Source organism: Telmatherina bonti (assembly GCF_933228915.1).
Source record: "Telmatherina bonti genome assembly, chromosome: 23".
Classification (NCBI taxonomy): Eukaryota; Metazoa; Chordata; class Actinopteri; order Atheriniformes; family Telmatherinidae; genus Telmatherina; species Telmatherina bonti.
Window position 1 is genome coordinate 30,347,194 of NC_136632.1, and position 23,587 is coordinate 30,370,780.

General features: G+C 46.6%; 1 protein-coding gene across 1 annotated transcript in view; it reads right to left on the bottom strand.

Moving 5' to 3' along the window:
• Nucleotides 1–2,506: 2,506 nt before the first annotated feature.
• LOC306773581 (UPF0606 protein KIAA1549) overlaps nt 2,507–23,587 on the bottom strand; it is a gene marked incomplete at both ends in the record, with an annotated part of 124,866 nt that continues 103,785 nt past the window's right edge. Inside the window, 6 exons of the mRNA XM_079263436.1 lie at nt 2,507–2,731; nt 8,074–8,228; nt 8,333–8,456; nt 8,883–8,939; nt 9,021–9,314; nt 9,443–9,578. Of these exons, the coding sequence (XP_079119562.1) occupies nt 2,507–2,731; nt 8,074–8,228; nt 8,333–8,456; nt 8,883–8,939; nt 9,021–9,314; nt 9,443–9,578 (991 nt within the window). The remainder of the gene's footprint in view (nt 2,732–8,073; nt 8,229–8,332; nt 8,457–8,882; nt 8,940–9,020; nt 9,315–9,442; nt 9,579–23,587) is intronic.

A 23,587-nucleotide genomic window follows, 5' to 3' on the forward strand; every position in this document is an offset into this window, starting at 1 on the left:
CGTCGCGTCGTCCACCGGGGCGTCGGGTCGTCCACCGGGGCGTCGCGTCGTCCACCGGGGCGTCGGGTCGTCCACCGGGGCGTCGCGTCGTCCACCGGGGCGTCGGGTCGTCCACCGGGGCGTCGCGTCGTCCACCGGGGCGTCGGGTCGTCCACCGGGGCGTCGCGTCGTCCACCGGGGCGTCGGGTCGTCCACCGGGACGTCGGGTCGTCCACCGGGGCGTCGGGTCGTCCACCGGGGCGTCGGGTCGTCCACCGGGGCGTCGCGTCGTCCACCGGGGCGTCGGGTCGTCCACCGGGGCGTCGCGTCGTCCACCGGGGCGTCGGGTCGTCCACCGGGGCGTCGCGTCGTCCACCGGGGCGTCGCGTCGTCCACCGGGGCGTCGGGTCGTCCACCGGGACGTCGGGTCGTCCACCGGGGCGTCGGGTCGTCCACCGGGGCGTCGCGTCGTCCACCGGGGCGTCGCGTCGTCCACCGGGGCGTCGGGTCGTCCACCGGGGCGTCGCGTCGTCCACCGGGGCGTCGGGTCGTCCACCGGGGCGTCGCGTCGTCCACCGGGGCGTCGGGTCGTCCACCGGGGCGTCGCGTCGTCCACCGGGGCGTCGGGTCGTCCACCGGGGCGTCGCGTCGTCCACCGGGGCGTCGGGTCGTCCACCGGGGCGTCGCGTCGTCCACCGGGGCGTCGGGTCGTCCACCGGGGCGTCGCGTCGTCCACCGGGGCGTCGGGTCGTCCACCGGGGCGTCGGGTCGTCCACCGGGGCGTCGCGTCGTCCACCGGGGCGTCGGGTCGTCCACCGGGGCGTCGCGTCGTCCACCGGGGCGTCGGGTCGTCCACCGGGGCGTCGCGTCGTCCACCGGGGCGTCGGGTCGTCCACCGGGACGTCGGGTCGTCCACCGGGGCGTCGGGTCGTCCACCGGGGCGTCGCGTCGTCCACCGGGGCGTCGGGTCGTCCACCGGGGCGTCGCGTCGTCCACCGGGGCGTCGCGTCGTCCACCGGGGCGTCGCGTCGTCCACCGGGGCGTCGGGTCGTCCACCGGGGCGTCGCGTCGTCCACCGGGGCGTCGCGTCGTCCACCGGGACGTCGCGTCGTCCACCGGGGCGTCGGGTCGTCCACCGGGGCGTCGGGTCGTCCACCGGGGCGTCGCGTCGTCCACCGGGGCGTCGCGTCGTCCACCGGGACGTCGCGTCGTCCACCGGGACGTCGCGGGCGTCGCGTCGTCCACCGGGGCGTCGCGTCGTCCACCGGGGCGTCGCGTCGTCCACTGAGAGGGAATCTGTCCCAGCGGTGGACATATAAGTCCTCATGGAGACAATCTGAACGTCCTGGTTCTAGCGAGGCTACAGATCCACTAGCGGACTGAAACCAAGTCCCAGTGACCCGGCTCTGCTGCTGCTTCTTGTCACCAAGAACCACCGAGCAGTTCTGACTGGTGGTGGAGAACGCTCCTCCAGCTTCCCGTCTCCAGAACCAGGCCGAGCTGATCTGCAGCGCTCTGTCTTTCAGAAGCAACCAATCAGCGACGAGATGCATGAACACACGAGCGAGCAGCGACACGAAGCAACAAACGCTCAACATCTACAGCGAGCTCAAACACAAGAGCTTTACGAGCACAGAACAGTAGTTTGGTCTTTTCTGGACAAAATAAACTTGGGAAAAATAACATCTCAATGCTCCCATAGTTCCTCTCACATTAACATTGTGCTCATCGGATTCTTTTTCTTTACAGATTTGTTTTATATATATAGATAGATGTATATATCTATCTATATATATATATATTTTTTTTTTCCTTTTTATTTCTCTGTTCGTAACGTTTGACCTCCAGCTGTCCACAGTCCTAAGACCTCATCAGATGGTTGATGGACCTGCTCATCGTGGCCGATGGGGGTGAAAGGCAGTAACTGGTCAATGAGGAGACGTTATGAGGCTGACGGTTAGCACCACAGAGGGTCCAGAAAGACCGCCGTCTTCAGAACTTCAGCAGGACCATCATCTTCCGGGTACAAGGCGATCCTGTGCTCCAGGTCTGGAAGAACAATCCACCTGAAGGCCAGGAGGGACGATGGCCTTCTGAAGTGCAGAAGAGACGGTCCACTCCAGAAGATTAAAAGCTCTGTTCAGTCCAGAACTCAGTGATGAATGATCCACTTTCGAACTCCAGGAGCGATGACTCGTTCAGTTTTCCCCAAAACCTGTAGAAGACCATGGCGGCCAGTCAGCTCCAGGACTGCTGGAAGCCCCGTCCAGTCAGACTGTCAGGAGAATCCAGCTGCTCCAGAGGTTCCTCGGCCTGGAAGTTCAGGAAGAATGATCATGGAATGATCTACTCCAGGAAGCACTTCAGTGGAAAAGGCTGAGTCTAACTTGAAATGAAAGACGGAGTCATGATGGACAAATAAAGAAGGATGGGACCCTGTAAAGAACCGGAGGTCTTCAGAAGACACTGTCCTTGTTCTGGATGGTAAGAGTTTGTTGGGTCTGAACCCAAACAGGTCCAGATGAGTCTAGGGGTAACTGGTTACTGCAGCCTGCTTCTGGGCCAGGCGCTGCAGCTCCTCCCTGATGGCCTTTATCAGAGAGGCGGAGGTGTGGGCGGAGGGGGAGGCGTCCTCAGGTGGATACTCAGGGGTGGGTGAGGTCAGGAGGAGGGGCGGAGCCGAGGGGTCGCGCAGCGAGGAGCTGGGCATCTGGAAAACAGAGGCAGAGGAGAACTCTGGGAACGACAGCACCTGTGGGGAGAAGAGAGGACGGTGAAGAGGATGAAGAGGTGAGAAAGACTACCTTTTTGCAAGTTTTAGATGTTCGCTCATATAAATAGGTCACTGTGTTGCAGCAGGGAAACATCTGATTGGCATGCTGGATTCAGGACATGGACTCTCTGAATGACTAAAATCAACCGTACGGATGTGGAGACGAGATGCGTTTCCATTACAACAACTGCGATTTGCGGGTGTTTCCAGTGAACCGAGTTTAGCGCATTAGCCTCAAGTCTGCGGCTGAAGGCTAAAACTCTGAAATTTGCTGTTTGTTCCACACCGCGCCTGATGTACCAGAAGTGTTTTCATTACACTTTTGCGATATGTTTCAAAATGGAAACTACCTCATGACAGCATAAAAACGATATTTGAGACTTTTTTCTAAGTGTAGGTGTTTCCATTTGCTGTTTTTTTTTTTATTGCAATATTTAGTTTTTGCACGATTCCTGGTGTATTTGGAAAGAGCCCAACTGGTTTGAACTAGATGAAGTGTTCCTCAGATTAGTTGTAAAAAAGTCAGACTGAATTGAAAAGTGAATTGCCTCAAGTTTTTTTTCTGGACTGAAATCTGAATGTGACGGATGACAAACCAGCTAAAATGCTTAAATCTGGTTTTAAAAAGGTTCTATGGTCCTTGTTCCATAGTCCCACATAGGTCCTGTTTCCCTCTTCCATAGTACCCCATTGTTCCTGTTCTATAGTTCCTATTCCCTAGTCCCTGTTCCATAGTTTTACAGAGTTCCTGTTCCCCTTTTCCATAGTTTCTCATTATTCCTGTCCTATAGTTCCTACTCCATAGTCCCTGTTCCATAGTTTTATAGAGTTCCTGTTCCCATGTTCCATAGTACCCATAATTCCTGATCTATAATTCCTTTTCTATAGTTCCCCATAGTTCCTGTTATTTAGTTCCTGTTCTACAGTCACTGTTCCATAATTCCACATAGTCCCTGTTATATAGTTCCTATTCAATAGTCTTTGTTCTATAGTTTTCCATCGTTCAAGTTCTCCTGCTCCATAGTCCTCATAGTTCCTGTTTCCATGTTCCATAGTTTCCCATCGTTCCCGTTCTACAGTCCCTGTTCCATAGCCCTACAAAGTTCCTGTTCCCATGTTCCATAGTACCCCATAGTTCCTGTTCTATAGTTCCTATTCCATAGTTCCTGTTCCCATGTTCCATAGTACCAATAGTTCCTGTTCTATAGTTCCTATTCCATAGTTCCTGTTCCCATGTTCCATAGTACCCATAATTCCTGATCTATAATTCCTTTTCTATAGTTCCCCATAGTTCCTGTTCTACAGTCACTGTTCCATAGTTCCACATAGTCCCTGTTATATAGTTCCTATTCCATAGTCTTTGTTCTATAGTTTTCCATCAATCAAGTTCTCCTGCTCCATAGTCCTCATAGTTCCTGTTCCCATGTTCCATAGTTTCCCATCGTTACCGTTCTACAGTCCCTGTTCCATAGTCTGACAAAGTTGCGGTTCCCATGTTCCATTGTTTCTCATAGTTCCCGTTCTACAGTTCCTATTCCACAGTTCCTGTTCCCCTGTTCCATTGTACCCCATAGTTCCCGTTCTATAGTTACTCTTCCATAGTTCCTGTTCCCATGTTCCATAGTTTCTCATAGTTCCCGTTCTATAGTCCCTATTCCATAGTTCCTGTCCCCATGTTCCATAGTTTTCCATAGTTCATGTTCCCATGTTACATAGTACCCCATAGTTCCTGTTCTATAGCTCCTATTCCATAGTTCCTGTTCCCATGTTCCATAGTACCCCATAGTTCCTGTTCTGTAGTTCCTATTCCATAATTCCTGTTCCCATGTTCCATAGTGGCCAATAGTTCCTGTTCTATAGTTCCTATTCCATAGTTCCTGTTCCCATGTTCCATAGTACCCCATAGTTCCTGTTCTATAGTTCCTATTCCATAGTTCCTGTTCCCATGTTCCATAGTACCAATAGTTCCTGTTCTATAGTTCCTATTCCATAGTTCCTGTTCCCATGTTCCATAGTACCCATAATTCCTGATCTATAATTCCTTTTCTATAGTTCCCCATAGTTCCTGTTATTTAGTTCCTGTTCTACAGTCACTGTTCCATAGTTCCACATAGTCCCTGTTATATAGTTCCTATTCCATAGTCTTTGTTCTATAGTTTTCCATCGTTCAAGTTCTCCTGCTCCATGGTCCTCATAGTTCCTGTTCCCATGTTCCATAGTTTCCCATCGTTCCCGTTCTACAGTCCCTGTTCCATAGCCCTACAAAGTTCCTGTTCCCATGTTCCATAGTTTCTGTTCCCATGTTCCATAGTTTCCCACAATTCCCATTCTACAGTCCCTGTTCCATAGTCTGACAAAGTTGCGGTTCCCATGTTCCATTGTTTCTCATAGTTCCCGTTCTACAGTTCCTATTCCATAGTTCCTGTCCCATGTTCCATACTTTCTCATAGTTCCCGTTCTATAGTTCCTATTCCACAGTTCCTGTTCCCCTGTTCCATTGTACCCCATAGTTCCCGTTCTATAGTTACTCTTCCATAGTTCCTGTTCCCATGTTCCATAGTTTCTCATAGTTCCCGTTCTATAGTCCCTATTCCATAGTTCCTGTCCCCATGTTCCATAGTTTTCCATAGTTCATGTTCCCATGTTACATAGTACCCCATAGTTCCTGTTCTATAGCTCCTATTCCATAGTTCCTGTTCCCATGTTCCATAGTACCCCATAGTTCCTGTTCTGTAGTTCCTATTCCATAATTCCTGTTCCCATGTTCCATAGTGGCCAATAGTTCCTGTTCTATAGTTCCTATTCCATAGTTCCTGTTCCCATGTTCCATAGTACCCCATAGTTCCTGTTCTATAGTTCCTATTCCATAGTTCCTGTTCCCATGTTCCATAGTACCAATAGTTCCTGTTCTATAGTTCCTATTCCATAGTTCCTGTTCCCATGTTCCATAGTACCCCATAGTTCCTGTTCTATAGTTCCTATTCCATAGTTCCTGTTCCCATGTTCCATAGTACCCATAATTCCTGATCTATAATTCCTTTTCTATAGTTCCCCATAGTTCCTGTTATTTAGTTCCTGTTCTACAGTCACTGTTCCATAGTTCCACATAGTCCCTGTTATATAGTTCCTATTCAATAGTCTTTGTTCTATAGTTTTCCATCGTTCAAGTTCTCCTGCTCCACAGTCCTCATAGTTCCTGTTCCCATGTTCCATAGTTTCCCATCGTTCCCGTTCTACAGTCCCTGTTCCATAGCCCTACAAAGTTGCGATTCCCATGTTCCATAGTTTCTCATAGTTCCCATTCTATAGTTCCTATTCCATAGTTCCTGTTCCCATGTTCCATAGCACCCAATAGTTCCTGTTCTATAGTTCCTATTCCATAGTTCCTGTTCCCATGTTCCATAGTACCCCATAGTTCATGTTCTATAGTTCCTATGCCATAGTTCCTGTTCCCATGTTCCATAGTTTCTCATAGTTCCCGTTCTATTGTTCCTATTCCATAGTTCCTGTTCCCATGTTCCATAGTACCCCATAGTTCCTGTTCTATAGTTCCTATTCCATAGTTCCTGTTCCCATGTTCCATAGTTTCTCATTGTTCCTGTTCTATAGTTCCTATTCCATAGTCCCTATTCCATAGTGTTACACAGTTCCTGTTCCCATGTTCCATAGTTTCCCATAGTTCCTTTTCTACAGTTCCAATTCCATAGTTATCCCATGTTCCATAGTTTCTCATAGTTCCCTTTCTATAGTTCCTATTCCATAGTTCCTGTTCCCATGTTCCATAGTTTCTCATTGTTCCTGTTCTATAGTTCCTATTCCATAGTTCCTGTTCCCATGTTCCATAGTACCCAATAGTTCCCGTTCTATAGTTCCTATTCCATAGTTCCTGTTCCCATGTTCCATAGTACCCCATAGTTCCTGTTCTATAGTTCCTATTCCATAGTTCCTGTTCCCATGTTCCATAGTTTCTCATTGTTCCTGTTCTATAGTTCCTATTCCATAGTCCCTATTCCATAGTGTTACATAGTTCCTGTTCCCATGTTCCATAGTTTCTCATAGTTCCTTCTCTACAGTTCCTATTCCATAGTTATCCCATGTTCCATAGTTTCTCATAGTCCCTGTTCTATAGTTCCTATTCCACAGTTCCTGTTCCCCTGTTCCATTGTACCTCATAGTTCCCGTTCTATAGTTCCTATTCCACAGTTCCTGTTCCCCTGTTCCATTGTACCTCATAGTTCCCATTCTATAGTTCCTATTCCATAGTTCCTGTCCCCATGTTCCATATTTTCCCATAGTTTCCGTTTTACAGTCCCTGTTCCATAGTCCTAAAAAGTTCATGTTCCCATGTTCCATAGTAGCCCAATGTTCCTGATCTATAGTTCCTATTCCATAGTTCCTGTTCCCATGTTCTGTAGTTTCTCATAGTTCCCGTTCCATAGTTCCTATTCCATAGTTCCTGTTCCCATGTTCCATAGTTTCTCATTGTTCCTGTTCTATAGTTCCTATTCCATAGTCCCCATTCCATAGTGTTACATAGTTCCTGTTCCCATGTTCCATAGTTTCCCATAGTTCCTTTTCTGCAGTTCCTATTCCATAGTTCCTGTTCCCATGTTCCATAGTTTCTCATAGTTCCCGTTCTACAGTTCCTATTCCATAGTTCCTGTTCCCATGTTACATAGTTTCTCATAGTTCTCGTTCTACAGTTCCTATTCCATATTTCCTGTTCCCATGTTCCATAGTTTCTCATAGTTCCCGTTCTATAGTTCCTATTCCATAGTTCCTGTTCCCATGTTCCATAGTATCCCATAGTTCCTGTTCTATAGTTTCTATTCCATAGTTCCTGTTCCCATGTTCCATAGTTTCTCATTGTTCCTGTTCTATAGTTCTATTACATAGTCCCCATTCCATAGTTTTACATAGTTTCAATTCACATGTTCCATAGTACCCAATAGTTCATGTTCTACAGTTCCTATTCCATAGTTCCTGTTCCGATGTTCCATAGTTTCTCATAGTTCCCGTTCTACAGTTCCTATTCCATAGTTCCTGGTCCCACCTTCCATGGTTTCTCATAGTTCCCGTTCTATAGTTCCTATTCCATAGTCCCCATTACCCCACAGTGCCTGTTCTATAATTTGTGTTCCACAGTTTCCCATAGTTCCTGTTCCCATGTTCCATAATTCCCCCTTGTTACTTTTCTGGATTTCCTATTCATTGTTCCCAATAGTTCCTTTTTCATAGTCCATGTTCTATAGGTCCAGTTTCTACACCACATAAGATCAGAGGTTTTCTGTTAGGTCCAGTTCCCTGACTTTATAACTCACACTCTCCCTGCTGGCTCCTGGTCTGGACACGTCCTGGTCTGACAGCTGGTGGTGCCAACTGGATCCAGTGGGCCCAGACATGCTGCGACCCACTCCAGGATATGCTCCAATCTGACTGGACAGGCCCACTTGTGTCAGATGGTGGAGCTGGGCACCTAGATGTCCATGAATTCAGATACGAAATAGAAGTTTGAGTTGTTATGCTTTAGTGAACAATAAATAAGAAACAGATGCGGTCAATGCAACGAGATAACTGCACCTGTGCTGCCCCCTACAGGCCGTGGTCTGGAGGAGGATGGAGGGTCCTCGTACTGCCCCCTGTTGGAGTAAACTGGCTCCTGCAGCTGGTCTCCAGTGGGAGCGTACCCTCCCAAACCTAAACCCTGCCTGTTAAATACAAACAATGGATCAGTACCGTTTCAGGTCCAGGGCCAATACCTGGTTTTAATTTCCTGTTTCCAACAACTAGTCTGGGCTGGTACGGGGAAAAAACTCTTTTTGTTTGATCAGTTTTTGCTTGATACACAAAAACTGGGAGGAGTGACAATCCAATAAGACAAGTTCTGCTGTTGTTGGGAACCTTCTGCAGGGATCCCAATCACACCAATATTGCCCTAAAGGTAGAGTTTGACACTGCAATGCTCTGATTAGTTGAAAGCATCATCACTTCCTATGCAACTTGGTAAGAAGGACAAAGGCAGAACCGCTCTGTGTGTAAGTATATGGTTTGTTTGTTGTTTAAAACTAGAGGAGACAGAACACTATCTTCAGAGTAGAAGAAAACTAGAACCTGGGGTGTGATGATATACAGACCTTGGGAGCATACCGTGGATGGACGTTGGGGACATTCCCAACTCTGCATATCTCTGCAGGGAGAAAACAGGACACACAAGTTCAACATAAATCCATAACAGTGTTTAGCCTCTGCTGCAGGTCAACACACTCACTGCAGAAAAGGGGCTGTGGAAGAGAACAGCTGGATAAGACCCCCACTGTCGGCTCAGAGGCCGGCCCTGAGGGGAGGGGCTGGGCAGGGCAGGGCTTACCCCGCTCACCCCGGCGCTACCCTGCGAGGATGGCGACACCAGGGCAAAGGCATCATCCAGTAGGGAGTGCATCTGCTGCCGGGCCTCCTCAATGGAGGGCTGTGGGGGCATGTAGGGGGGTGGGGGTGGGGCAGGGTCAAAGACCTCGTCAGTAGGGGAGGGACTGCCGTAGTCTGGGGGCAGGTCAGGGTCCGACTGTGTGAGGAAAGACAGAATATAGTGGAGATGATTAATATGGTCCAGTTCACAAGGTGTTCCACATAGTTTAAAACTTGGTGACCGGTTCAGATTTAATAGTTTTAAAGGTTGGACATGTGTGCTACCATGTACGCCACATTGTTGAGTCCTGGGTACTTCCTGTAGGTGGCACTCTGATCAGTCAGAAGATGGTCTTTGTCTGTGTCAGGAAGACTTCCTGGTCCTGGCAGAGGACGCCGACCCCGAGGAGACCGCCTCCCTCTGGAGGGAAAAACGCACAAAGTCTAAAGTTAATGGAGACACAAATCCTCCTTAATTAATCGAAAGAGACACCTCCACATCTCAACTAATCTTTGTTTATAGTGCACCTAAAAACCAATCCAGATGGGCCATAGACCCCACATCATCCTGTAGACCTAAAGACACCTCCACATCATCCTGTAGACCTAAAGACACCTCCACATCATCCTGTAGACCTAAAGACACTCCACATCATCCTGTAGACCTAAAGACACTTCCACATCATCCTGTAGACCTAAAGACACTCCACATCATCCTGTAGACCTAAAGACACTTCCACATCATCCTGTAGACCTAAAGACACCTCCACATCATCCTGTAGACCTAAAGACACTCCACATCATCCTGTAGACCTAAAGACACCTCCACATCATCCTGTAGACCTAAAGACACTTCCACATCATCCTGTAGACCTAAAGACACTTCCACATCATCCTGTAGACCTAAAGACACCTCCACATCATCCTGTAGACCTAAAGACACCTTCCACATCATCCTGTAGACCTAAAGACACTTCCACATCATCCTGTAGACCTAAAGACACTCCACATCATCCTGTAGACCTAAAGACACCTCCACATCATCCTGTAGACCTAAAGACACTTCCACATCATCCTGTAGACCTAAAGACACTCCACATCATCCTGTAGACCTAAAGACACCTCCACATCATCCTGTAGACCTAAAGACACTCCACATCATCCTGTAGACCTAAAGACACTCCACATCATCCTGTAGACCTAAAGACACTTCCACATCATCCTGTAGACCTAAAGACACTCCACATCATCCTGTAGACCTAAAGACACTTCCACATCATCCTGTAGACCTAAAGACACTTCCACATCATCCTGTAGACCTAAAGACACTTCCACATCATCCTGTAGACCTAAAGACACTTCCACATCATCCTGTAGACCTAAAGACACTTCCACATCATCCTGTAGACCTAAAGACACTTCCACATCATCCTGTAGACCTAAAGACACCTCCACATCATCCTGTAGACCTAAAGACACCTTCCACATCATCCTGTAGACCTAAAGACACATCCACATCATCCTGTAGACCTAAAGACACTTCCACATCATCCTGTAGACCTAAAGACACCTCCACATCATCCTGTAGACCTAAAGACACTTCCACATCATCCTGTAGACCTAAAGACACTTCCACATCATCCTGTAGACCTAAAGACACCTCCACATCATCCTGTAGACCTAAAGACACCTCCACATCATCCTGTAGACCTAAAGACACCTCCACATCATCCTGTAGACCTAAAGACACCTCCACATCATCCTGTAGACCTAAAGACACCTCCACATCATCCTGTAGACCTAAAGACACCTCCACATCATCCTGTAGACCTAAAGACACCTCCACATCATCCTGTAGACCTAAAGACACTTCCACATCATCCTGTAGACCTAAAGACACTTCCACATCATCCTGTAGACCTAAAGACACCTCCACATCATCCTGTAGACCTAAAGACACCTCCACATCATCCTGTAGACCTAAAGACACTTCCACATCATCCTGTAGACCTAAAGACACTTCCACATCATCCTGTAGACCTAAAGACACCTCCACATCATCCTGTAGACCTAAAGACACTCCACATCATCCTGTAGACCTAAAGACACTTCCACATCATCCTGTAGACCTAAAGACACCTCCACATCATCCTGTAGACCTAAAGACACCTCCACATCATCCTGTAGACCTAAAGACACTTCCACATCATCCTGTAGACCTAAAGACACTTCCACATCATCCTGTAGACCTAAAGACACCTCCACATCATCCTGTAGACCTAAAGACACCTCCACATCATCCTGTAGACCTAAAGACACTTCCACATCATCCTGTTGACCTAAAGACACCTCCACATCATCCTGTAGACCTAAAGACACTTCCACATCATCCTGTAGACCTAAAGACACTCCACATCATCCTGTAGACCTAAAGACACTTCCACATCATCCTGTAGACCTAAAGACACCTCCACATCATCCTGTAGACCTAAAGACACCTCCACATCATCCTGTAGACCTAAAGACACTTCCACATCATCCTGTAGACCTAAAGACACCTCCACATCATCCTGTAGACCTAAAGACACCTCCACATCATCCTGTAGACCTAAAGACACCTCCACATCATCCTGTAGACCTAAAGACACTTCCACATCATCCTGTAGACCTAAAGACACTTCCACATCATCCTGTAGACCTAAAGACACTTCCACATCATCCTGTAGACCTAAAGACACCTCCACATCATCCTGTAGACCTAAAGACACCTCCACATCATCCTGTAGACCTAAAGACACTTCCACATCATCCTGTAGACCTAAAGACACTTCCACATCATCCTGTAGACCTAAAGACACCTCCACATCATCCTGTAGACCTAAAGACACCTCCACATCATCCTGTAGACCTAAAGACACTTCCACATCATCCTGTAGACCTAAAGACACTCCACATCATCCTGTAGACCTAAAGACACCTCCACATCATCCTGTAGACCTAAAGACACTTCCACATCATCCTGTAGACCTAAAGACACCTCCACATCATCCTGTAGACCTAAAGACACCTCCACATCATCCTGTAGACCTAAAGACACTCCACATCATCCTGTAGACCTAAAGACACTTCCACATCATCCTGTAGACCTAAAGACACCTTCCACATCATCCTGTAGACCTAAAGACACTTCCACATCATCCTGTAGACCTAAAGACACCTCCACATCATCCTGTAGACCTAAAGACACTTCCACATCATCCTGTAGACCTAAAGACACTTCCACATCATCCTGTAGACCTAAAGACACCTCCACATCATCCTGTAGACCTAAAGACACTTCCACATCATCCTGTAGACCTAAAGACACTTCCACATCATCCTGTAGACCTAAAGACACCTCCACATCATCCTGTAGACCTAAAGACACTTCCACATCATCCTGTAGACCTAAAGACACTTCCACATCATCCTGTAGACCTAAAGACACCTCCACATCATCCTGTAGACCTAAAGACACCTCCACATCATCCTGTAGACCTAAAGACACTCCACATCATCCTGTAGACCTAAAGACACCTTCCACATCATCCTGTAGACCTAAAGACACTTCCACATCATCCTGTAGACCTAAAGACACTTCCACATCATCCTGTAGACCTAAAGACACTTCCACATCATCCTGTAGACCTAAAGACACTTCCACATCATCCTGTAGACCTAAAGACACCTCCACATCATCCTGTAGACCTAAAGACACCTCCACATCATCCTGTAGACCTAAAGACACCTCCACATCATCCTGTAGACCTAAAGACACCTCCACATCATCCTGTAGACCTAAAGACACCTCCACATCATCCTGTAGACCTAAGACACCTCCACATCATCCTGTAGACCTAAAGACACTTCCACATCATCCTGTAGACCTAAAGACACCTCCACATCATCCTGTAGACCTAAAGACACTTCCACATCATCCTGTAGACCTAAAGACACCTCCACATCATCCTGTAGACCTAAAGACACTTCCACATCATCCTGTAGACCTAAAGACACTTCCACATCATCCTGTAGACCTAAAGACACTTCCACATCATCCTGTAGACCTAAAGACACCTCCACATCATCCTGTAGACCTAAAGACACTTCCACATCATCCTGTAGACCTAAAGACACCTCCACATCATCCTGTAGACCTAAAGACACCTCCACATCATCCTGTAGACCTAAAGACAACTTCCACATCATCCTGTAGACCTAAAGACACTTCCACATCATCCTGTAGACCTAAAGACACCTCCACATCATCCTGTAGACCTAAAGACACTTCCACATCATCCTGTAGACCTAAAGACACTTCCACATCATCCTGTAGACCTAAAGACACTTCCACATCATCCTGTAGACCTAAAGACACCTCCACATCATCCTGTAGACCTAAAGACACTTCCACATCATCCTGTAGACCTAAAGACACCTCCACATCATCCTGTAGACCTAAAGACACCTTCCACATCATCCTGTAGACCTAAAGACACCTCCACATCATCCTGTAGACCTAAAGACACATCCACATCATCCTGTAGACCTAAAGACACTTCCACATCATCCTGTAGACCTAAAGACACCTCCACATCATCCTGTAGACCTAAAGACACCTCCACATCATCCTGTAGACCTAAAGACACCTCCACATCATCCTGTAGACCTAAAGACACTCCACATCATCCTGTAGACCTAAAGACACTTCCACATCATCCTGTAGACCTAAAGACACCTCCACATCATCCTGTAGACCTAAAGACACTTCCACATCATCCTGTAGACCTAAAGACACTTCCACATCATCCTGTAGACCTAAAGACACTTCCAGCATCATCCTGTAGACCTAAAGACACCTCCACATCATCCTGTAGACCTAAAGACACCTCCACATCATCCTGTAGACCTAAAGACACCTTCCACATCATCCTGTAGACCTAAAGACACTTCCACATCATCCTGTAGACCTAAAGACACCTCCACATCATCCTGTAGACCTAAAGACACTTCCACATCATCCTGTAGACCTAAAGACACTTCCACATCATCCTGTAGACCTAAAGACACCTTCCACATCATCCTGTAGACCTAAAGACACTTCCACATCATCCTGTAGACCTAAAGACACCTCCACATCATCCTGTAGACCTAAAGACACTTCCACATCATCCTGTAGACCTAAAGACACTTCCACATCATCCTGTAGACCTAAAGACACTTCCACATCATCCTGTAGACCTAAAGACACCTCCACATCATCCTGTAGACCTAAAGACACTTCCACATCATCCTGTAGACCTAAAGACACCTCCACATCATCCTGTAGACCTAAAGACACTCCACATCATCCTGTAGACCTAAAGACACTTCCACATCATCCTGTAGACCTAAAGACACTTCCACATCATCCTGTAGACCTAAAGACACCTCCACATCATCCTGTAGACCTAAAGACACTTCCACATCATCCTGTAGACCTAAAGACACTTCCACATCATCCTGTAGACCTAAAGACACTTCCACATCATCCTGTAGACCTAAAGACACTTCCACATCATCCTGTAGACCTAAAGACACCTCCACATCATCCTGTAGACCTAAAGACACTTCCACATCATCCTGTAGACCTAAAGACACTTCCACATCATCCTGTAGACCTAAAGACACTTCCACATCATCCTGTAGACCTAAAGACACCTCCACATCATCCTGTAGACCTAAAGACACCTCCACATCATCCTGTAGACCTAAAGACACCTCCACATCATCCTGTAGACCTAAAGACACTTCCACATCATCCTGTAGACCTAAAGACACTCCACATCATCCTGTAGACCTAAAGACACCTCCACATCATCCTGTAGACCTAAAGACACTTCCACATCATCCTGTAGACCTAAAGACACTTCCACATCATCCTGTAGACCTAAAGACACTTCCACATCATCCTGTAGACCTAAAGACACCTCCACATCATCCTGTAGACCTAAAGACACCTCCACATCATCCTGTAGACCTAAAGACACTTCCACATCATCCTGTAGACCTAAAGACACCTTCCACATCATCCTGTAGACCTAAAGACACCTCCACATCATCCTGTAGACCTAAAGACACCTCCACATCATCCTGTAGACCTAAAGACACTTCCACATCATCCTGTAGACCTAAAGACACCTCCACATCATCCTGTAGACCTAAAGACACTTCCACATCATCCTGTAGACCTAAAGACACTTCCACATCATCCTGTAGACCTAAAGACACTCCACATCATCCTGTAGACCTAAAGACACTTCCACATCATCCTGTAGACCTAAAGACACCTCCACATCATCCTGTAGACCTAAAGACACTCCACATCATCCTGTAGACCTAAAGACACTTCCACATCATCCTGTAGACCTAAAGACACCTCCACATCATCCTGTAGACCTAAAGACACCTCCACATCATCCTGTAGACCTAAAGACACCTCCACATCATCCTGTAGACCTAAAGACACTCCACATCATCCTGTAGACCTAAAGACACCTCCACATCATCCTGTAGACCTAAAGACACTTCCACATCATCCTGTAGACCTAAAGACACCTCCACATCATCCTGTAGACCTAAAGACACTTCCACATCATCCTGTAGACCTAAGACACTCCACATCATCCTGTAGACCTAAAGACACCTCCACATCATCCTGTAGACCTAAAGACACCTCCACATCATCCTGTAGACCTAAAGACACTCCACATCATCCTGTAGACCTAAAGACACTCCACATCATCCTGTAGACCTAAAGACACTTCCACATCATCCTGTAGACCTAAAGACACTTCCACATCATCCTGTAGACCTAAAGACACTTCCACATCATCCTGTAGACCTAAAGACACTCCACATCATCCTGTAGACCTAAAGACACTTCCACATCATCCTGTAGACCTAAAGACACTTCCACATTCATCCTGTAGACCTAAAGACACTTCCACATCATCCTGTAGACCTAAAGACACTTCCACATCATCCTGTAGACCTAAAGACACTTCCACATCATCCTGTAGACCTAAAGACACTTCCACATCATCCTGTAGACCTAAAGACACCTTCCACATCATCCTGTAGACCTAAAGACACCTCCACATCATCCTGTAGACCTAAAGACACTTCCACATCATCCTGTAGACCTAAAGACACCTCCACATCATCCTGTAGACCTAAAGACACTTCCACATCATCCTGTAGACCTAAAGACACTTCCACATCATCCTGTAGACCTAAAGACACCTCCACATCATCCTGTAGACCTAAAGACACTTCCACATCATCCTGTAGACCTAAAGACACTTCCACATCATCCTGTAGACCTAAAGACACTCCACATCATCCTGTAGACCTAAAGACACTCCACATCATCCTGTAGACCTAAAGACACTTCCACATCATCCTGTAGACCTAAAGACACCTCCACATCATCCTGTAGACCTAAAGACACTCCACATCATCCTGTAGACCTAAAGACACTTCCACATCATCCTGTAGACCTAAAGACACCTCCACATCATCCTGTAGACCTAAAGACACCTCCACATCATCCTGTAGACCTAAAGACACTTCCACATCATCCTGTAGACCTAAAGACACCTCCACATCATCCTGTAGACCTAAAGACACTTCCACATCATCCTGTAGACCTAAAGACACTTCCACATCATCCTGTAGACCTAAAGACACTCCACATCATCCTGTAGACCTAAAGACACTTCCACATCATCCTGTAGACCTAAAGACACTTCCACATCATCCTGTAGACCTAAAGACACCTCCACATCATCCTGTAGACCTAAAGACACTCCACATCATCCTGTAGACCTAAAGACACCTCCACATCATCCTGTAGACCTAAAGACACCTCCACATCATCCTGTAGACCTAAAGACACCTCCACATCATCCTGTAGACCTAAAGACACTCCACATCATCCTGTAGACCTAAAGACACCTCCACATCATCCTGTAGACCTAAAGACACCTCCACATCATCCTGTAGACCTAAAGACACTCCACATCATCCTGTAGACCTAAAGACACTTCCACATCATCCTGTAGACCTAAAGACACCTCCACATCATCCTGTAGACCTAAAGACACTTCCACATCATCCTGTAGACCTAAAGACACTCCACATCATCCTGTAGACCTAAAGACACCTCCACATCATCCTGTAGACCTAAAGACACTTCCACATCATCCTGTAGACCTAAAGACACCTCCACATCATCCTGTAGACCTAAAGACACCTCCACATCATCCTGTAGACCTAAAGACACCTCCACATCATCCTGTAGACCTAAGACACTCCACACATCCTGTAGACCTAAGACACCTCCACATCATCCTGTAGACCTAAAGACACTCCACATCATCCTGTAGACCTAAAGACACTTCCACATCATCCTGTAGACCTAAAGACACTTCCACATCATCCTGTAGACCTAAAGACACTTCCACATCATCCTGTAGACCTAAAGACACCTCCACATCATCCTGTAGACCTAAAGACACCTCCACATCATCCTGTAGACCTAAAGACACTTCCACATCATCCTGTAGACCTAAAGACACTTCACATCATCCTGTAGACCTAAAGACACCTCCACATCATCCTGTAGACCTAAAGACACCTCCACATCATCCTGTAGACCTAAAGACACCTCCACATCATCCTGTAGACCTAAAGACACTTCCACATCATCCTGTAGACCTAAAGACACCTCCACATCATCCTGTAGACCTAAAGACACTTCCACATCATCCTGTAGACCTAAAGACACCTCCACATCATCCTGTAGACCTAAAGACACCTCCACATCATCCTGTAGACCTAAAGACACTCCACATCATCCTGTAGACTAAAGACACCTCCACATCATCCTGTAGACCTAAAGACACCTCCACATCATCCTGTAGACCTAAAGACACCTCCACATCATCCTGTAGACCTAAAGACACCTCCACATCATCCTGTAGACCTAAAGACACCTCCACATCATCCTGTAGACCTAAAGACACTTCCACATCATCCTGTAGACCTAAAGACACTTCCACATCATCCTGTAGACCTAAGACACCTCCACATCATCCTGTAGACCTAAAGACACCTCCACATCATCCTGTAGACCTAAAGACACTTCCACATCATCCTGTAGACCTAAAGACACTTCCACATCATCCTGTAGACCTAAAGACACTTCCACATCATCCTGTAGACCTAAAGACACTTCCACATCATCCTGTAGACCTAAAGACACCTCCACATCATCCTGTAGACCTAAAGACACCTCCACATCATCCTGTAGACCTAAAGACACCTCCACATCATCCTGTAGACCTAAAGACACTTCCAGCATCATCCTGTAGACCTAAAGACACCTCCACATCATCCTGTAGACCTAAAGACACCTCCACATCATCCTGTAGACCTAAAGACACTTCCACATCATCCTGTAGACCTAAAGACACTCCACATCATCCTGTAGACCTAAAGACACTCCACATCATCCTGTAGACCTAAAGACACTTCCACATCATCCTGTAGACCTAAAGACACTTCCACATCATCCTGTAGACCTAAAGACACCTCCACATCATCCTGTAGACCTAAAGACACTTCCACATCATCCTGTAGACCTAAAGACACCTCCACATCATCCTGTAGACCTAAAGACACCTCCACATCATCCTGTAGACCTAAAGACACTTCCACATCATCCTGTAGACCTAAAGACACCTCCACATCATCCTGTAGACCTAAAGACACTTCCACATCATCCTGTAGACCTAAAGACACTTCCACATCATCCTGTAGACCTAAAGACACCTCCACATCATCCTGTAGACCTAAAGACACCTCCACATCATCCTGTAGACCTAAAGACACTTCCACATCATCCTGTAGACCTAAAGACACTTCCACATCATCCTGTAGACCTAAAGACACTTCCACATCATCCTGTAGACCTAAAGACACTTCCACATCATCCTGTAGACCTAAAGACACCTCCACATCATCCTGTAGACCTAAAGACACTTCCACATCATCCTGTAGACCTAAAGACACTTCCACATCATCCTGTAGACCTAAAGACACCTCCACATCATCCTGTAGACCTAAAGACACCTCCACATCATCCTGTAGACCTAAAGACACTTCCACATCATCCTGTAGACCTAAAGACACCTCCACATCATCCTGTAGACCTAAAGACACTTCCACATCATCCTGTAGACCTAAAGACACTTCCACATCATCCTGTAGACCTAAAGACACTTCCACATCATCCTGTAGACCTAAAGACACCTCCACATCATCCTGTAGACCTAAAGACACTCCACATCATCCTGTAGACCTAAAGACACCTCCACATCATCCTGTAGACCTAAAGACACTTCCACATCATCCTGTAGACCTAAAGACACTCCACATCATCCTGTAGACCTAAAGACACCTCCACATCATCCTGTAGACCTAAAGACACCTCCACATCATCCTGTAGACCTAAAGACACCTCCACATCATCCTGTAGACCTAAAGACACTTCCACATCATCCTGTAGACCTAAAGACACTCCACATCATCCTGTAGACCTAAAGACACTTCCACATCATCCTGTAGACCTAAAGACACCTCCACATCATCCTGTAGACCTAAAGACACCTCCACATCATCCTGTAGACCTAAAGACACCTCCACATCATCCTGTAGACCTAAAGACACCTCCACATCATCCTGTAGACCTAAAGACACTTCCACATCATCCTGTAGACCTAAAGACACTTCCACATCATCCTGTAGACCTAAAGACACCTCCACATCATCCTGTAGACCTAAAGACACCTTCCACATCATCCTGTAGACCTAAAGACACTTCCACATCATCCTGTAGACCTAAAGACACTTCCACATCATCCTGTAGACCTAAAGACACCTCCACATCATCCTGTAGACCTAAAGACACCTCCACATCATCCTGTAGACCTAAAGACACTTCCACATCATCCTGTAGACCTAAAGACACTTCCACATCATCCTGTAGACCTAAAGACACCTCCACATCATCCTGTAGACCTAAAGACACCTCCACATCATCCTGTAGACCTAAAGACACTTCCACATCATCCTGTAGACCTAAAGACACTTCCACATCATCCTGTAGACCTAAAGACACTTCCACATCATCCTGTAGACCTAAAGACACCTCCACATCATCCTGTAGACCTAAAGACACTTCCACATCATCCTGTAGACCTAAAGACACTTCCACATCATCCTGTAGACCTAAAGACACCTCCACATCATCCTGTAGACCTAAAGACACTTCCACATCATCCTGTAGACCTAAAGACACCTCCACATCATCCTGTAGACCTAAAGACACTCCACATCATCCTGTAGACCTAAAGACACCTCCACATCATCCTGTAGACCTAAAGACACTTCCACATCATCCTGTAGACCTAAAGACACCTCCACATCATCCTGTAGACCTAAAGACACCTCCACATCATCCTGTAGACCTAAAGACACTTCCACATCATCCTGTAGACCTAAAGACACTCCACATCATCCTGTAGACCTAAAGACACTTCCACATCATCCTGTAGACCTAAAGACACCTCCACATCATCCTGTAGACCTAAAGACACCTCCACATCATCCTGTAGACCTAAAGACACCTTCCACATCATCCTGTAGACCTAAAGACACCTCCACATCATCCTGTAGACCTAAAGACACCTCCACATCATCCTGTAGACCTAAAGACACTTCCACATCATCCTGTAGACCTAAAGACACTTCCACATCATCCTGTAGACCTAAAGACACCTCCACATCATCCTGTAGACCTAAAGACACTTCCACATCATCCTGTAGACCTAAAGACACTTCCACATCATCCTGTAGACCTAAAGACACTTCCACATCATCCTGTAGACCTAAAGACACTCCACATCATCCTGTAGACCTAAAGACACCTCCACATCATCCTGTAGACCTAAAGACACACCTCCACATCATCCTGTAGACCTAAAGACACCTCCACATCATCCTGTAGACCTAAAGACACTTCCACATCATCCTGTAGACCTAAAGACACTCCACATCATCCTGTAGACCTAAAGACACTTCCACATCATCCTGTAGACCTAAAGACACTCCACATCATCCTGTAGACCTAAAGACACTTCCACATCATCCTGTAGACCTAAAGACACTTCCACATCATCCTGTAGACCTAAAGACACCTCCACATCATCCTGTAGACCTAAAGACACCTCCACATCATCCTGTAGACCTAAAGACACTCCACATCATCCTGTAGACCTAAAGACACTTCCACATCATCCTGTAGACCTAAAGACACTTCCACATCATCCTGTAGACCTAAAGACACTTCCACATCATCCTGTAGACCTAAAGACACTTCCACATCATCCTGTAGACCTAAAGACACTTCACATCATCCTGTAGACCTAAAGACACTTCCACATCATCCTGTAGACCTAAAGACACTTCCACATCATCCTGTAGACCTAAAGACACTTCCACATCATCCTGTAGACCTAAAGACACCTCCACATCATCCTGTAGACCTAAAGACACTTCCACATCATCCTGTAGACCTAAAGACACTTCCACATCATCCTGTAGACCTAAAGACACTCCACATCATCCTGTAGACCTAAAGACACCTCCACATCATCCTGTAGACCTAAAGACACTTCCACATCATCCTGTAGACCTAAAGACACCTCCACATCATCCTGTAGACCTAAAGACACCTCCACATCATCCTGTAGACCTAAAGACACCTCCACATCATCCTGTAGACCTAAAGACACCTCCACATCATCCTGTAGACCTAAAGACACCTCCACATCATCCTGTAGACCTAAAGACACCTCCACATCATCCTGTAGACCTAAAGACACTTCCACATCATCCTGTAGACCTAAAGACACTTCCACATCATCCTGTAGACCTAAAGACACTTCCACATCATCCTGTAGACCTAAAGACACTTCCACATCATCCTGTAGACCTAAAGACACCTCCACATCATCCTGTAGACCTAAAGACACTTCCACATCATCCTGTAGACCTAAAGACACTTCCACATCATCCTGTAGACCTAAAGACACCTTCCACATCATCCTGTAGACCTAAAGACACCTCCACATCATCCTGTAGACCTAAAGACACTTCCACATCATCCTGTAGACCTAAAGACACCTCCACATCATCCTGTAGACCTAAAGACACCTCCACATCATCCTGTAGACCTAAAGACACTCCACATCATCCTGTAGACCTAAAGACACTTCCACATCATCCTGTAGACCTAAAGACACTTCCACATCATCCTGTAGACCTAAAGACACTTCCACATCATCCTGTAGACCTAAAGACACTTCCACATCATCCTGTAGACCTAAAGACACTTCCACATCATCCTGTAGACCTAAAGACACTTCCACATCATCCTGTAGACCTAAAGACACCTCCACATCATCCTGTAGACCTAAAGACACTTCCACATCATCCTGTAGACCTAAAGACACTTCCACATCATCCTGTAGACCTAAAGACACTTCCACATCATCCTGTAGACCTAAAGACACCTCCACATCATCCTGTAGACCTAAAGACACTTCCACATCATCCTGTAGACCTAAAGACACTTCCACATCATCCTGTAGACCTAAAGACACTCCACATCATCCTGTAGACCTAAAGACACCTCCACATCATCCTGTAGAACTAAAGACACTTCCACATCATCCTGTAGACCTAAAGACACTTCACATCATCCTGTAGACCTAAAGACCACTTCACATCATCCTGTAGACCTAAAGACACTTCCACATCATCCTGTAGACCTAAAGACACCTTCCACATCATCCTGTAGACCTAAAGACACTTCCACATCATCCTGTAGACCTAAAGACACCTCCACATCATCCTGTAGACCTAAAGACACTCCACATCATCCTGTAGACCTAAAGACACCTCCACATCATCCTGTAGACCTAAAGACACCTCCACATCATCCTGTAGACCTAAAGACACTCCACATCATCCTGTAGACCTAAAGACACCTCCACATCATCCTGTAGACCTAAAGACACCTCCACATCATCCTGTAGACCTAAAGACACCTCCACATCATCCTGTAGACCTAAAGACACCTCCACATCATCCTGTAGACCTAAAGACACCTCCACATCATCCTGTAGACCTAAAGACACCTCCACATCATCCTGTAGACCTAAAGACACCTCCACATCATCCTGTAGACCTAAAGACACCTCCACATCATCCTGTAGACCTAAA